The sequence below is a fragment of the Natator depressus genome, chromosome 11, assembly GCF_965152275.1.
Source record: "Natator depressus isolate rNatDep1 chromosome 11, rNatDep2.hap1, whole genome shotgun sequence".
In the NCBI taxonomy this organism is placed as follows: Eukaryota; Metazoa; Chordata; order Testudines; family Cheloniidae; genus Natator; species Natator depressus.
Window position 1 is genome coordinate 62896661 of NC_134244.1, and position 17802 is coordinate 62914462.

At 46.2% G+C, this 17802-nt stretch overlaps 1 protein-coding gene across 2 annotated transcripts in view; it reads right to left on the reverse strand.

The window, feature by feature from the left end:
• The window catches only part of PLEKHM3 (pleckstrin homology domain containing M3), a 122633-nt gene that overhangs the window by 32098 nt on the left and 72733 nt on the right, over positions 1–17802 (reverse strand). For both annotated transcript variants that reach the window (XM_074968020.1, XM_074968021.1), the window contains one exon: positions 16727–16790. In XM_074968020.1, the coding sequence (XP_074824121.1) occupies positions 16727–16790 (64 nt within the window). The remainder of the gene's footprint in view (positions 1–16726; positions 16791–17802) is intronic.

The following is a 17802-nucleotide window of genomic DNA, read 5'->3' on the forward strand; positions in this document are numbered from 1 at the left end:
TCTCTCTCTGTTGCTTTGTTCATTCGGTTAGGTAGTAGCCTGGATGTAATTTGTAAGGAGCGACCAAGCTTTGTAAAACCGGGAGGATGCTGAAGATGAAAGGGAGCAAGGGCTATTGTTCAATCTGAAATCCCTGTGGACATCAGATTAATGTGAACGTGAATGGTAACGTGAACTTGTTCAAAGCGTCACTGCTTGTCAGTAAGACTGCAGCCCTTGATGGCTGCCTGACTCTTCTATAGCAGGAATTAGTCCGGTTTTCGCTTCCTTATTTTGTCCTTTTAGACTAATATATATAATAAATATTGTCCTGCCCAGCTTCACTGAATATTTTTCAGCTATAGGCTTTTAGTCTGTTGTAATTCAAATTCTTATTGTAAACAGAGAAATATGCCGTAAGAGCCCCTTGCTGACACTGATGAGGAGTTACTCACTTCCTAGTCCCCTTGAAGTCAATAGGCTACTTGTATGAGTAAGTGCTTACCCATGTGAGTGAAGGTTGCACAATCCAACCCCACTACAAAAGCGTGAACACAATGTTGCAATAATTTTTCTAATATTAAAAATTAACTAGGGGACTGGATGGCTCAGCTGAACAGGAGCAGAGCATTTCACCTCTAGATCACTGGTTCAAGCCTAGCCGCAGTGGCCAGTGACTGAAAGTATGAGCGGTAGGTGACTATTTGGTGATCTGTTGGTAGACTCAGTTTAGTTCCCCATGAACAGACATTCCAGTCAGAACAGACAATGTAACTGGCACCCTTGCATTGGCAACCTCAACAGAGAGCCCAAGGATCGATTGGACAAGATGGAGACTGAATTACCCTCCAACTCAGATTGTTTTATTCAACAGAGATGTACTGGGAGTGTGAATCTCTGGAAACTGGAAGTGGACAAAAAAGAAATGATTGGCCAAACTCCCTGCAAATTGAGACCACCAAGCTCCATGAAGGGGGCTGACAAAACTTGCAAAGCTTAACAGTTTGTGCCTCAATACCCTTTCATCCACACATACTCACTCTCAAGTCCAGAATCACAGAAATTCCTGCTCCTTGCATCAAGGCCACTTTGGTTCCCTTTCTAAAAACTGTCAGATGTCTAAAAAACTTAGAGCATTCATACATTTCCCCGGTGTGTGTGTGTGTGTGGGTGGGTGGGGGTACGCGGGAGGAAGTTGCTAACAATGCCAGATAAGAAAGAATATTTCAGGAACCAGAGTTGTAACCTCCACTGAAGTCCATGCATGATTTGTACTTGTGGGGTTTATCAGATGTACAGCAATCCTTGTGTACCTTTGGCTAACTTTGCGAAGCGCACCAGATGTTTGCATAGGACAGATGACATCAATATCTTTGGTGACCTGCATAAAGATTGTCAAGACTTTTGGTAAACAGTATAAAGTTTGCACGAGACCACCAGAGAATTCATATATCCCTATTTCCAAGATGAGCAACTCCAAAAAATAAGCACCTGAACGTCTGAAAAAGTCACACTGTATTCGATTGCATCAAGGGCTCCTGAATCAAACCAGTTTGGACTTGGTGGGCCATTATTTCTGAGTTACCATAGGATAAAAATTAAAATAGAAAACTTCAAAAAAAGAAAGGATTTTTTAAAAAAGGACATACGACATTTGAAAATGAGGATGCGAGGACAAAAGCAGCACTTCAGTGGAAACCTTCGTACAACCTGAATTAAGGGCAGAATTCTCTATATGTCTGTGTATGCTAGAGGTATGCCTGCTGAGGTGTGACACAATGACAATAACCATGATACATCACGTAATGTCATCTCTCGAAACATACTGGCCCAGATTTTTACAAGGTATTTAGGTGTCACTGTGCTTGGCGTTGCAACACCTCACTGATTTAGGAGCCTAAATATAATTTTTAAAGGGATTTAGGCACTTGCGGTTAAGGTTCTGAAATCAGTGAGGCATTGCAACAGTGAGCACAGCAGCACCCAAGTACCTTTAAAAATCTGGGCCATTGTCACTATTCCATGGTGGAAGAATGACCAGAAAATAAACATTGGTAAGAAAACCAGGAATATCCCAAATTTTCTGAACTTGTATTACTAGATGTTTAGCTTCTTGAGCCACTAAAAACACACAAGTGAGGCCAAGTTGCACACTCTCATTCATGTGACTGCAAAACTTCTGAGCAGTCCAGGGTTAAGTATTTCAGTTACAGAGGTGAGAACACGTAAAACTCAGATACTGTATAACTGCCACTGCAAGACAGTAAATTTGCCAAATGCCTCTGTGACCCCACCCTTGTAAATCAGCTTGTTAATCATTATCGTCACAGACGTGATAAAGACGTGTTTTATAAGCCAACACTGAGGCAGTAACATTAACTACTTATGTAGGGGCTGGTGTATTTCCTTGAAGATAACATTTATTAGAAGGCACTCACTTTAGAAACACTGGTTTGCCTAATAAACCTCATCTGGAGCATTGGACAATCTGTTCCACTTCTCCCTCCATTGGATTTACATGTAGACACAAGTGAGGCACAGAGGGGATGGGGTAAGTGGTATGTAATCCCTAGAACAGGGGTTCTCAAACTTTAGCAATCTGAGAACCCATATTTTGATTTAAATTTTTTCGTGGATCCCCAAGTCCCTCCACACAGCCCCAGGCCCCGCCCCCTTTCCACGCCTTCCCCCAAGGCCCCACCCCTGCCCCACCTATTCCCACCCCTGCTCACTCTATCCCCCCTCCCTCCGTCGTTCGTTCTCCCCCACTCTCGCTCACTTTCACCAGGCTGGGGAAGGAGGTTGGGGTTCAGGGAGTTTGGGTGCAGGCTCTGTGCTGGGGGGCAGGGGTGCAGGAGTGGGTGAGGGCTCTGGGAGGGAGTTTGGGTGCGGGAGGGGTGCAGGCTCTGGGCTGGGGCAGGTGGTTGGGGTGCGGGAGGGGGTGAAGAGTGTGGGCTCCGGCCAGGTGGCCCTTACTTCAGGCGACTCCCGAAAGCGACTGTCACATCCCTCTGGCAGCGGCTCCTAGGCAGGGCGTTGGGGGTGGGGGTGGAGGGGGGTGGGCAGGGGGTCTCCGTGCGCTGCCCCGCCTGCAGGCACCGCCCCTGCAGCTCCCATTAGTCGCAGTTCCCAGCCAATGGAAGCTGCGGAGTCGGTGCTCGGGGCAGGGGCCGTGCGTGCAGACCCCCTGCCCTCCCCCCAGGGGCCACAGTGACATGCCAGGTGCTTCTGACAGTGGGGCGGAGCCACGGCAGGCAGAAAGCCTGTCTTAGCCCCGCTGCACTGCCAGAATTTTAGCCCCTAAAATCTCCTGGAGATAGAAGAAGGGGGAGGAGTTGATCAGCAGGGCCCATGGAGCCCCCTCAGGTACCCTCAGGGACCCCCATTGAGAAACGCTGCCCTAGAACATCTAGAATTACAGATTCAAACCTTGGCAGCATTGTCCCAGCCCTTCATCTTTTTGAAATAAAGTTTATGACTATTTATCAAGGCCAAGAATACACTTGATGCTGTACAACGCACAAAACAGAGACAGGTCTTGCTCTGAGGGGCTTATTCAGCATAAGAGGGAGACACAAAAAGGACAAGAAGCACTGGGAAACCAGAAGTGGTGTCAAACATTTTAACCTCAATCAACATCCTTAGCTATACAATGTAATGGTGGAGAAGCCCTTTAAATACTGTGGATTAGTGTCTGTCTCATGAAAGAAGGAAACCTTAAGGAGGAAACTCATGGAGCATCCTATGATCTAAGGACTTCTATACTCCAACCGTCCTCTAAATCAATTTCTGGCTACTCCTCTGGAGGTTTCCCTCACTCCCCCAGAATCAACACCATCTAATCCAAATTGAGCCTTAGCCTACTAGCTCTTATTTGTCCATTGCTACAAAAATTCTGCCGGTAAGGACACTGTGGAGAAGTACATACCCCAGCATTCTTTCCTCACCTCCATGGCAGCCAAGACACAAGATTTAAAAGAAAAACCCTGATGTTGCAATGTGTTTCAGAAAGAGTTTTCAGCCTCTTCTCTTTGTGCTTCATCTGTTACAGGTGATATGCACTATATTCCTTGAAAAACATCAGGAGACCTGGGTGAGGGAAGGGTGGACTGAGGGTCTTAACTACGAACAGTGGTTCTTTATGCTGTTCTTAGGAGTGGGAATGGGGGTATTGAAACACAAAGGGTAAAACCCTGGTTGAAGTTAGCGGCAAACCTCCCACTGACTTCAGTGGGGCCAGGATTTCACTCAAAGGTCTTCAAGCTGTGGACTCAGGAACCAGTGTGTCGTAATATAGTTAGCTAATGATAACACAAGTTATAGCCAAATATACAAGGGAGGGGAAAATACATGCCAGTAAGTTTCTGACCATTTCGAGTGAGGGAGGAGATAAGGAGTGAGAGAGTGTGAGGCAAGAGGAGGTGAGGATTTTCCTAGGTTGCCAACGATAGATTTCCTGGAAGTTTTTTCAGTTTGCAAGATCCTGAATTTTACAATGTTCTTGTTACAATTTCAATACACAATTCATCTTTAGTCGAGATGAAAGGGGAAAAGGGAGGATCTTGTGGCTAAGGCACTGGGCTGGGATTCAGGAGAGGCGGGTTCAATTCCAAGCTCTGCCACTGATTCCTTGTGTCACCCTTGTCAAGTTCTGTACTCTTTCTATTCATTAATTCCCAATCATCTGTTTTATGCTGTGCCACTTTCCCCACCCTTCACCCATCTCGCATATTGAAATTGTAAGCTAGTGAGGGCATGGTTTGTCTTTTCATATGTGCGTAATACAGTGCCTCGTGCAAGGGGCCATGAAGTTGGTTGGCACCAGGCGCTACGAACAAATAAAACAAAGGAGGTGTTACTTTTGCATGTGTTTGAGAGCTCTTTTTCTCCTCTGTAACAGGCTGTATTTGAACTAAACACAAGTTAGCAGCTGCCTCCAGCAGACTTGGAGAAATGGAACTTTCCCATTACACAGGAAGAAAAATCGTAAGATTTAGCTTGATAACCCAGCAACTGCCGTAGGCATCTACAGAGCTTCAACACTAACTGGGAACAACCATCCATGTCCTATAAGTGCTGTGTGCAGGATGGGGACCGGACGCCAGGAATCTTAATCGCGATTGCTCCCCTCCCCCACACAATTCCCCAAGTTTAACCTGTCTTGCACAGGAATAAACTTCTGCTGCATTAACTAATAACAAACCCAGAGCTGAGAACACCACCCCCAAGGAAATTTAGCAATACACACTGGCAAGAATTAAAGAGAAAACAGAGTCAGTTCAATTAAACGTCCGTTGCTAACTTGCTTTGAGACGCCTTGCAACAGGCAAGGTGCACTTGCTTCCTTATATGCGATAAAACTCTCCCTTGCTGCACCCGGAAACCCTCTCTGAGCGTACAGCACTGCATGGCCCTCCAGTGAAATGAGACACAGTCTCCTCTTATGAACAGGCCACTGTGTTAACATGAAATTCCACCTAAGGAAATCAGTCTATACCTTTTGACATGGGGGAGAGAGAACAGGAAAAAAACCCATAAGGTCCACAGATAATAAAGATCATCTGCTTCTCTGTAACATGCAAGCATATAATTTATGGGAAGAGTGGGGAAAAAGAAAGGCCCTCATGAAGCACGTCCAAGCAATGTGGTGAAAAAGCTCAAGCTGACACAAGGAAGAAGGAGCCAAAGTGCCTCAGAGTAAACAGCATGGTTTGAAACTGCTGGTGCCAGACCCACACTGAGCTCCACAAGGTGACTCCTGTGCCAAAGCTTCTACCTTCACATTCGTAGCGTTTCATTCCCCCAGCCTCTTTCTTCTTTCCCCCGAGGTTTCAAGTGGGGTTGCCAACTTTCTAATCGCACAAAACCGGACACCCTTGCCCCGCCCCCTGCCCTGCCCCTTTTCCGAGGCCATGCCCCAGCTCGCTCCATCCCCCATGTGTCGCTCGCTCCCCCCACCCTCACTCACTTGCTCATTTTCACTGAGCTAGAGTAGGGGGTTGGGGTGCAGGAGGGGGTGAGGGCTCCAAGGTGGGACCAGAAATAATGGGTTCAGGGTGCGGGAGCAGGGGGTTGGGGTGCAGGCTCTGGGGTGGAGCTGGGGTTGAGCGCTTTGGGGTGCAAGAGGCAGCTCGGGGCTGGGGGTGGAGCTGAGGGGTTCGGAGTGTGGGAGGGGGCTCTGGGCTGAGGCAGGGTGTTGGAGGGGGTACGGGCTCTGGGCTAAGGGTGCAGCTTCCGGGGCGGGGTAGAAAGGAGGAGTTCAGGGTGCAGGAGGGGGTTCCGGGCTTGGGCAGGGGGTTGCAGTACGGGGGGGTGCAGGCCCTGGGACGGAGTTTGGGTGTGGGAGGGGGCTCAGGGCTGGGGCGTGAGAGGGGGTCCGGGGTGCAGGCTTTGGGAGGGGGTTTGGGTGCAGGAGAGGGCTCCAGGCTGGCCCAGGGGGTTGGGGTGCAGGAGGGGTTGCAGTGTGCGGGCTCTGGGAGGTGCTTACCTCGGGGACTTCCCAGAAGTGGCAACATATATCTTGGCTCCTCGGCGTAGGGATGGCCAAGGGGCTCTGCATGGTGCGCATTGCCTCCGCCCGCAGGCACTGCCCCCGCAGCTCCCATTGGCTGTGGTTCCTGGCCAATTGGAACTGTAGAGCCGGCACATGGGGCGGGGGCAGCATGTGGAACCCCTCTAGCCGCCCCTGCACCTTGAAGCTAGAGAGACATGTTGCTGCTTCTGGGAGCCGTGCAGAGCCAGGCAGGGAGCCTGCCAGCCCTCCGCCACTTGAAACCCTCCGGAGCCACCAGGGTCCCTTTTCGACTGGACGTTCCAAAAAAACCCCGGACACCTGGCAACCCTAGTTTCAAGGCTCCAAGATGGCATTACTACGTGTAATTTCCGTCACACCTGGGCGTTCTCCTAATCTGGTAGTGGGGATGAATAATAGGTGGTTTTAAGAAGCAGGTATTCAAACTAAGGTCAAAGGCTGTGTTAATCAAACAAGACATAAAGTGTACTGGGAATTTGCATGTTAGGGAACAGAGAACAATTTCCTTAACTTGAAAATGTGCGAATGCACACACACACACGAATACATACATAGGATGCACCTGATTTAAAAAAAAAAAAAAAAAAAAAGCTAGGATGCAATTAGATGCTCAGCTGTGCACTTAATGATTGACACTGTGAACAAGAAACATTTCCGCCTAGCACAGGGGTGGAACCATTTGTTCGGCTCATCTTATTTTAAGGAGATGCCTTTTGGAACACGGTTGTTCCCAAGACATGACCTACCCGGGGAGCGAAAGATCAAGGACATTGCACCTCAGGGCGTCTCAGAAACCCCTACTGTTGATGTATGTCCAGGTCACCTTCTAAAACCTTTTTGCCTTTATCTCATTGAAGGGGACAAACCTGAAATGATACTTGCATTTTAGTTTTTAGAAAGGGTCCTGAATCAGTGGCTTGGCTGGACAGGCAATGTGTTATCTGAGGGATGGGAATGCAGTCAGAGCCCAATCCTTCAAGCTGTGACTCCGAGTTTGCCGTATCGGGCCCTTGGTTCTGTGTGGCAAAGAAGGACAAAAACCACAACATAACATAAGGTGCAGCCGTCACTGTGGGGCAGTCAAACTTCTGTGAATGGAGACGCAGGATGAGCCAGTGGTCAGGTGCTGGCCTGGGACTTGGGAGACTGCACTGAATTCCCTGCTTTGCCACAGATTTCCTCTGTGACGTTGAGCAAGTCATCTAGCTCCTTTGTGCCTCAACTGCCCATCTGTAAAATGGGGATAATATCAGTGCCCTACCCCACAGGGGTGTTGTGAGGATAAATACAGTAAAGATTGTGAGGTGCTCAGACGCTATGGTAATGGAGTAGATGGAATGAAAGAATTTGTTTTGCAGAACGGTTTCTCTACAAGGAGAGGTTCACTGTAACCAGGTTCACAACTGGCATCCTGTGATGCAGGGCTTCTCAAACCTTTTCGCAGCATGGACCATGTTTTTCATACAGAGATTCCCATGGGTCACCTCTCCCTGCAATTGCAATTGTGAAACATCCTGGTGGCACCCACAGCAATGCTTACATTGACCAACGGCATAAGGGGAAGTAACGTGCTTTGCTGTCTTTCATATGGTCATGCCGGTGCAAAGGGGGAGCCAGCGCCATGTGTCCAGCCAGACAGCACAGCCTGGAGCCTCTGAAGCAAAGCATTGAAATCAACAATCCAGGACATTGCTTCTACCCCCTCTGAAAAAGGAGTTTTGATGCTGGTTCAAATCCAAGCCAGGGTGGTAGCCACCAAAAGCTGTACCTGGTGGCTGTTCGATGGCTAGAGTAGAATGAGTGTGGACTCAGTCTGGTTCCCTGTCAACCAACGTTCACATCACAGTAAATACCACTCTCATTAGTAATCATTGTCTTCCCTTTTGTACAGGCTCAATAAGGATAACAAGGACTTCCCCATATCTATATCTACTGCCTTTCAAAACAGTGCAGGGGACAATGTGGGGAAGCTTGTATTGCCGCTAGCCAGGTGTACCTGAAAATAATTCAGTTTCCAGAGCTATCAATCCAGCACTTTGCACAAGCAAATACAGTCACACTGTTTTTTCAAAAAGAAAAGGAAGACTTGTGGCACCTTAGAGACTAACCATTTTATTTGAGCATGAGCTTTCGTGAGCTACAGCTCACTTCATCGGATGCATACTGTGGAAACTGCAGAAGACATTATATACACAGAGACCATGAAACAATACCTCCTCCCACCCCACTCTCCTGCTGGTAATAGCTTATCTAAAGTGATCATCAAGTTGGAGGAGGTATTGTTTCATGGTCTCTGCGTATATAATGTCTTCTGCAGTTTCCACAGTATGCATCCGATGAAGTGAGCTGTAGCTCACGAAAGCTCATGCTCAAATAAATTGGTTAGTCTCTAAGGTGCCACACGTACTCCTTTTCTTTTTGCGAATACAGACTAACACGGCTGTTACTCTGAACACTGTTTTTTGTTTGTATTAAAGAAAGTTTCATTACAGCAGGCAGGTCCCACTGCATTCTCCCCACACGATGGCCTGGGAGTCTGACTACAGATCTAATTTTTAATGTGCTGAATATAGTTTCGAAGCCCTGTTGCAAATTTGGGGTTCAAGCAGAACAAAAAAGCCCTTTTGTTATTTAAAAAAAAAAATAGCCAAGACCTTGACACATCTAATTAAACTCATATCCACTCATTTCCCAGGCCACCATCTACCACAATGACTTTAGCCTCCTTCACGATCCAAAATTCTCTCTAACCGTAAAATGCCTTCTGCTGCCTGACGCAGTGTACCAGTCCTGTTGCCACTCTGAATTACAGCAACTCCCTTGTTCCCAAGTATTGAGGTAAAAGGAGAAAGCTGGCCAATCTTGTCATTACCACTAAATGTAACTCGAGCTGCCAGCAATTTGGGAAATTAATACTCGCCTGAAATATCAGCTGCTCCAGAGAGTCTTCTGCTTGGCGTTTCGTGCTGGCCCAGTTGAAGGAAGTCTCAGAGCTGGCAATCTTTGAGGTATAAAGTTTCCAACCACACTGAAGTGGAGTGACTGTGGCAAAGAAAGGAGCCCTAGGCACAGGAAAATATCTGAGAGGCTTAATCACTAGTGAGAGGCAGGGTGACTGTTTTGGAGGGTGATCTGATGGCAGATCATTTAATTTTTATGGTCATGCACTCCTCTATGTGTCTGTTTATGCGTGCAGTATATACACACGCATGCTGTATAAACAGGTACAATACATGATACCGTGGTGCATTTAAAGGGTTTTTCGGACAGCTGCATCACTCACGAGTGGCAATGCCAGAGGGGATTTTGACTGCACCCCCAGCACCGCTTACTCTGTGGAAGCCACACACATGTAAAGAAAAATTATTTTATGAAAGTTAGGAGAGTTCTTGCTTTGTTTTTGTGTGTGTTTGTTTTTGAAGCCCTGTTTTTTGTATCCCTCCATTTGTAAAGTTACTACTCGTCCTACTGTGCGAGCCTCAGAGGAAGCCATAAGCAATGCCATAAACACATAGCCTTACACTATACCAGCGAAAGCTCAGTTTTGCTGGTGCAACTGCGCCTCTACTAATGGCTTTTGCCAGCACTGCTGTCATCAGGGATTACACCTCCTCACGCCCCGACCCATACAGCTAGGCCAGAAAAAGTCTGTGGTGTACGGATTGCAAATTTTATGGGAAAAACGTGGGTTTTAGAGTTAGTACCTTGGGTGGAAAAGGAGATTAAAACCTAGGGGTGGCAAAGTCACTAAGCGCTGCATTATAACCCAACCACATGCCATTTCTCAATAACCATACTAGGATAGAACAGTCAGACATGCTGAATGATCACGAACTGCGAAGAAAAAATAATTACAGTTCCCTACTCTCTGTGATCCTGGAAACAGTACTGCAATTAGCAAGAGAGATGGACAGGATAGAAAAGCTGGCCTTTCCGGCAAAAGATTTGAGATTGTTAGAAAAGTGAACTGGCCCTGAAAGCATTTGTATTGCTCCTCAAAAGTGCTTCTAGCTCGGTCATCACAAGACACTGGAGCGTAGCTCAGGTGAGATGCAGGCTTAGGTGAAGCATTTTTTTCACATTTTTAGTTATCAGGCAATATTACATTTATAAAACATTTCAACAAAAGCATAGGAATTGCTGTACCAGATCCAAACAATTGTCCACCTAGTCCAGTATCCTGTCTCGGACAGCGGCTGGTACTAGATGTTTCAGAAGAAGGTGAAAGAAATCCCCATAAAAGATATTCTACCCATAGGGGACACTTCTTCTGAATACTAGTCAGTTAGTGGTTTGTTTACTGTATACAGCTTTCTTTAATTTAACCGGATATCTTGTTTGCTTTCTGGGCCACCCCGGTTTATTGAGCAGATATTTTCACTGAGCTGTTTGTAATGACACCTTTGGTCTTTTCCCTGAATGGTTACAGTTAATTTAGAACCCAGCAAAATGTCCAAGTAGTGAGAACTGCATCAACCGTCACAAGAACTACATCTGCTAAAAATCATCATCATAACATTTTACGTCAATATTTGCCACTTACTACCGGAATGTCCCCTTATCTAAGTCTTTAATTGGTTGGAATAGCCCTGGATAAAGTAGCTAACAGAGATTTAGTGATGTTTTAATAGAGGCCTCATTCCTGACTCACACCAGATTACTCAGGGGCTTATGAAGAGTGATGGCTGGAGCGGAACACAACCCTAGCCAATGGGGCAGAATAGGTGAGCTGTCACACTTTGTTTTTCTGCTTGTTAAATCTGAATGCTCTTAATTAGTTATCTTGCCTGTGAATGCCTGTGCGAACAATGAAGAAGAGATCAGGCTTGGGGAGAGACTAAGAATACATGCTGCCCAAGCTCCTGTAGCTGGGCTAAGCTAGCTGTAAGATTGGGTGTCATCAACTGGGGCACTGTTTTGCTGTGAGAACTTGATTAAAAAAAAAATCCTTCTGTGAATAAAGAACATCACCTGTTTTCTCTTTGGTTAAAGGGCAGGCCTGCCAGGTTGCTCACCTCTGCATTAGCTGTGTCTGTGAATGAGCAAAGTGCTAGCATAGCGCTATCCCATTAGGAGTTTGGCAGCTTTCCAAAACTAATGACATATTACTTGGCTGTTTTCCTTCCTAGGCTAAGCCCTCCCGCACTAGGCCAGCACCCCATCCTTATGGATCACAGCAATAAAAGCCCCCACACCATTAGCTAATTACAAGTAGCAGAAGCCTAGGCTGTCACCCAAGTGTAATTTGTAAAGCCACATGTGTCAAAAAAGCCAAAAATGGCTGAGAACTTAAAAGCTGGTCAGTAACACAGAGCAAATCCCAGGGATGATGAAACCTGGTGATAGTTTAAACAAAAAGAGCTCTCAGGCAGGTTTGCAGCTGCTTCCATCATTTCACACTGACTCAACAGACATTCTGGGCTTCAGAGTGGTGTTTGGGGTTACTGTGTATGCTGGCTGCAGTGATCTGTGTTTGGGGGGTTGTGCTGGGACACTGATGTTGATCTTTGCAGGTGGTGAATGAGGTGCATGTGAGGTGGTGAGGAACTGTGTGTGTTCAGGGTTGTCATGTGGTGTTGTGTGGGTGGTTGTGCTGATTTGTGTCGGGCGGGGGATTGTGCTGGGAGATCTGGGTTGATTTGAGTGGGTGGCGGATGGACACACAGAGTGGCAGATGGGCCAAGTAATTCACACTCTCTGTGTGGTCTCCCTCATACAACCCATGAAACCGTTCCATACAAATTAACTGTACAGTAAGGGTGGGGATATGTTGAGTCAACTCTGATATCACAATGCTCCAGGACTCTTGGCAGGGCATAGAGACACGCCTCACTGCAGCTGTACACAGCATGGGGGTACATGGGTTAAGTCAAAATGGCTGAGAACTTAAAAATGGACGGTAGAGACCACACATCCCAGTGGTGACTGAACCCGGTGATATTCTGAACAAAAAGAGCTCTCAACCATGTTGCAGCTGCTCCCTTCGCTTCACACGGAGCCACGCAGACAGAGTGGCAATCCTGGAATCTTACTATCAAGATGCCTGTTTGTTATTTGTACTGTGGTAGCACCTAGAAGCACAAGTCAGACACCAGGACCCCCCACTGCACCAGGCATGAGTCTTAAATTAGATTTCCCTCTCAATTATATTGTGCATCATCATCTTCACCTCAGGCAAAAATGAATTTTCATTCAGCTCTCTTCTTGCACCCTCAAATTCAGCGTGCAAATAACAGCCCCCCAGATAGCACATTTATAAAAACACAGCTGTCCAGCAGAGAGAGGTTTCTTGTTTTCTGGGCATTTTAAAGAGCCCTTTGCAGGGCAAATACATCAGACTATGGCTTGGAGTCACTTGGGGGGAGAGGGCACTATTTCTGCAGATTACCACTCCCTGCTTTTCTAATTCACTCACCATGCCTTATCTTTCTATTAACCTTTAATAAACCTTTTGGTTAATTCCCCCAACACACACATTCTACATGACAGCAGGGCAGAGTGTTAAAGCAATCCCAGGATATAAGGAAATGAGCAGGGGAGGAATCAAAAATAGGGGAAATATTCAGGCATTTAAAAAAACACACACTGGCAGCCAACAACCAGCAACAATGGCAAAGTACGATATGGGGGCTAAACAGTGTCTTTAAGGGCACTAATGCTCCTCTATTAGCTCCATCCTGTCTCTCTCCTCCCCATCTTGGTTTCACTTTGACAGAAATAGGCAACCTGATTTCAAATGTAGAGACTCTGAAATGAGGAAAAGACTCTCCAGGCCGACAACAAGGATACAGCTAGATTAAAAGCTAAATCCAATTTAACCCACCCCAGCAGAAACAGTAATTGAATTACACTGCTTCTAACCATGATAAATTTGGGGAGTCGGGGGAAGGGGGGTAGGAAGATTGCAAATACAAATAAACACAAAGAAATATGTTGGAAGGAACCGCTAAATAAATGGCTGCATTGTGACTCCTGCCCATCCCCACTCCCACAGGGACTTTGCTAAAATGCTGATTGCTTCTAAATCTCTACTGCCAATGTTAGGAACTGATTAAGCAGCTTACAAGGCACTGGGGGCGAATAGACTGGCCCACCAGGGAGACTGACACTTCTGATTTAAGCAGCTTGTGACTTCATGGTTTGATTATGAAAGAAGAGACAGCAGCAAATCCTGAAAAGCCACGAAAGCAGTTTTATTCCTCAGATGACTGGCTTTTTTAAAAATGTGGAATTAGTCCCATCCCACAACTGCACCAGCCCACAAACTACTTGTTGCCTCAGCTTTGGGTCGCTGTGTATTTGCTGCAACACAAAACTTGGATTCCCAACTCCCCTCAATTCCTATTGCCAAGCTAATTCTTGTCATTCCATCTGTCCCAGGCTGAAATACGGATGCTGCATAGCAGACCATCCGTTTAGCTTGTTTAGCACAGACTGAAGCAAAGAAGTGTATTATTGGGACACATCTGGTTGATTATCGATGGCTACAGTAACCCAAGATGGCCTGATTTTAAATCACGTGTCTGGTTAATTGCCTCATTATTATTCATTTGTTGTGTATCAGAAGGTAACCCATTTTTTGTATCACACCCAGGAGCCCCAGGCACTGACCAGCTCCCCATTGTGCTGGGTGCTATACAAACACAGAACAAAGAGACAATTCCTGCCTCAAATCTATGTAAACATTACTAGTCACACTAAAGGGTTAAACTCCCTGAGGGGTTATTCCTACATTTTAAAGCAATCTCCCCTTTCCTTTTAGGGCAAAGTGAACACAATGGAGTGAAATACCAAAATCCAATCTAAACATTATGGTGACCACTCTGAAGTAGAAAAGGCAAGAAATGCAAAGTGAAAATGAGAAATGGGCTCATATGAAAACTCCCAATTCAAAACACCCCTGGTGTTCTAAGTGGTGCTCAAAATCCACCCCGAATCCAGATTTTGAAAGCGGTAGAATTTTCAAAAAATGCCGAATCTGTTCTCTATAGATAGCGTTTGTACTGGCATAACTGTATCAGGCAGGGGTGTGATTCTGTCCTGCTGCAGTTATACCAGCACGACGCCTAGTGCGGATGCAGTGACCCTGTATAAAGGTGCGTTAGACAGGATAAAAAATTCATAAGGGATAAGCCATAAAGCAGCGTCTTCCTGCCTCAGGATGCGAATAATCCAGTAGCTGGTGGGGCTAAGGAAAAAGCGTTCTCTTAGAAGGTGTTTGGTGGCATGTGCTAACAAGGCCTTAACTACTGCATCTTAGTTATGCCTGCATAGCCACATAGTGTGGATGCTGTCTACAGCGACGGAAGGGATTTTTCCTTCGCTGTAGGAACTCCACCTCCCCGAGCAATGGTAGCTAGGTGGATGGAAGCATTCTTCTGTCTATGGCTGGGGTTAGGTTGGCATAGCTACGTTGCTCAGGAATGTGAGCAACATAGCTATGCCAACCTACATTTTAAGTGTAGACCAAGCCTAACACATCCAAAACTGTGGAGACAAGGCAGAGCTGTACTTTAAGCAGGTATGAGTTAGAATCATAGAAGATTAGGGCTAGAAGAGACCTCAGGAGATCATCTGGTCCAACCCCCTGCTCAAGGCAAGACCAACCCCAACTAAATCATCCCAGCCAAGGCTTTGTCAAGCTGGGCCTCAAAAACCTCTAAGGATGGAGATTCCACCACCTCCCTAGGTAACCCATTCCAGTGCTTCACCACCCACCCAGTGAAATAGTGTTTCCTAATATCCAACCTAGACCTCCCTCACTGCAACCTGAGACCATTACTCCTTGTTCTGTCATCAGCTACCACTGAGAACAGTCTAGATCCATCCCCTTTGGAACCTCCTTTCAGGTAGTTGAAAGCAGCTATCAAATCCCCCCTCATTCTTCTCTTCCACAGACTAAACAATCCCAGTTCCCTCAGCCTCTCCTCGTAAGTCATGTGCCCCAGCCCCCTGATCATTTTCGTTGCCCTCCACTGGACTCTCTCCAATTTGTCCACATCCCTTCTGTAGTGGGGGGACCAAAACTGGACGCAATACTCCAGATGTGGCCTCACCAGTGTCGAATAGAGGGGAATAATAACTTCCCTCGATCTGCTGGCAATGCTCCTACTAATGCAGCTCCTACTAAAGCCGTTGGCCTTCTTGGCAACAAGGGCACACTGCTGACTCCTATCCAGCTTCTCATCCACTGTAATCCCCAGGTCCTTTTCTGCAGAACTGCTGCTTAGCCAGTCGGTCCCCAGTCTGTAGCAGTGCATGGGATTCTTCCATCCTAAGTGCAGGACTCTGCACTTGTCCTTGTTGAACCTCATCAGATTTCTTTTGGCCCAATCCAAGTTGGCGCTCAGGATCCCCATTCAGCTTCAATTAACACTACTCAGCAATGAGTACAGACAGAGACTCTTGAGGGATGATTGGGACAAGCTAACCCTGCTTTGTCTGGAGCTACCCAGAGAGTTTAACACCACACTCATTAATACTTCTGCAACTGTGTTAACACACCTCAATTTCCCAGTGTAGGCCAGGCCAACATTTGCCCCACAGCTACTCTACCTAGGTTTCCACTCCATCTCTCCAATGATGCATACGTACTTCCTTTTGGTTACACATCCACTTGCGCCATCGGGACTAACTTAGGCCATGTCTACACTTAAACTGCTACAGTGGCACTGGTAGCTGTGTTTTTTTAGTCCTTCAGTGTGGAAACTCACTACAGCCACGGGAGGAGCTTCCTGTCACTGTAGTTAATCCACCTCCCCCAGGGAAGGTAACGAATTTATGCAAGAATTCCTCATGCTGCCTAAGCCGGGGGTTAGGTCAGCGTAGATATGTCTCTCAGGAGTGTGGATTTTTCACACCCCAGAGAGATGTAGCTGTGCTGATGTAAGTTTCCAATGTAGACCAGCCCTTATTTGTGTTGTCCAAACCCTGTTGTCTTGACTCAGGAAGAGGGAATTTTCCTTGTATAAGGATTGCAGAGACTTGTTCCTGGTTCCAGGATGCACACACGTGGCATAAACCTTTGTTTTGGCGCTGAAACATCCATGTTTGCCAAGATTTGTATGCCAAACGACAAACCTCCGAGAGATTGGGATGTGTAGCTAACTCCACCACAATGAATAGCTGGGGAAAGCGTGTCATTCTTGTCATTCGCAAAGGATGGGAAATTACTGGGCAAACAGAGGAAAGGTACAATCAGCGCAAGAAACTTACCTGCTGTAGGTCTGCAAGGGAATACAGGTGGATCTGCTGAAGGAGGTATTCTCTGGGGAAGATTCTGAAAAGAGGGAAATAGATATGAGTGGACATAAAGCTTCTGAGAGACAGACTCTTCTCTGGAAAGTTCCCAAACCAGGAAGACCTCCAAATTCTTCAGCCATCATTGGGAAATTGTACATTCTCTTCCAAGGACTCTATACAGTACTGATGTTCGATACAGTGGTAGTTAGGGGTTGGAGTTATGTTACCCTCCCACGCATCAGCTGCTTGGACAATATTCTTTTATTTGTCATCTTTACCTTCTCCCAGGGAAAGAATTAATACAGTGGGAGTCCCTTGAGTTTTTCTACAGCTGTCAGGGAAGCACGTGCAATGATAGTTACAGAAGTAGAAACCTCATACTGTGGAAAGAAAAAGCCTTTCAAACAAAGAGTTGACTAATAAAAAAAAATCATTCAATGTTTCTGAGGCTTTGGTAATAAAGAACTGGTCTGCACTAAAAAGTTGTACTCGTATAACTATGTCGGTTAGGGGTGTGATTTTTTTTTAAACCAGTAAAAGCCCCAGTGTGGATACAGTTATACTGGTATAAAGGTGATTTATGCTGGTTATAGTAATTATTCTTCCCTTACGGGAGTAGCTAACACTAGCATAACCAATATAATTTCATCCAACCTAGCAGGAGTTGTACTATTGAAATTATACTTGGTAGAGTGGTAAAACTTTCTAATGTAGACAAGGCCTTATTTTCAAATCAGACCAAATACACACTTCAAATGTCCCACGCTAAAAATTAAAACGGAAAATCACAAGTAGTAAATTTGTGAAGCTACATTTTTATGAATCATACCTGAGCTCTGAACGAGTGGTATGGCTGTGCACTACCTTCCTAGGGACGTGGTATGATTTCTGGTCATGGTCTCTTACTTGGCCTTCTCCGAGAAGTCAGAGACAAGGAACAGGCAATCTATAAGGTGGGTCTCTCTCTCTGATACAGGGCACAACACTACCACTGGATTACCAGGCCAGATCTGGGCAGGTCACCTGTCAGTAAGCAGTCAGGGAGACAA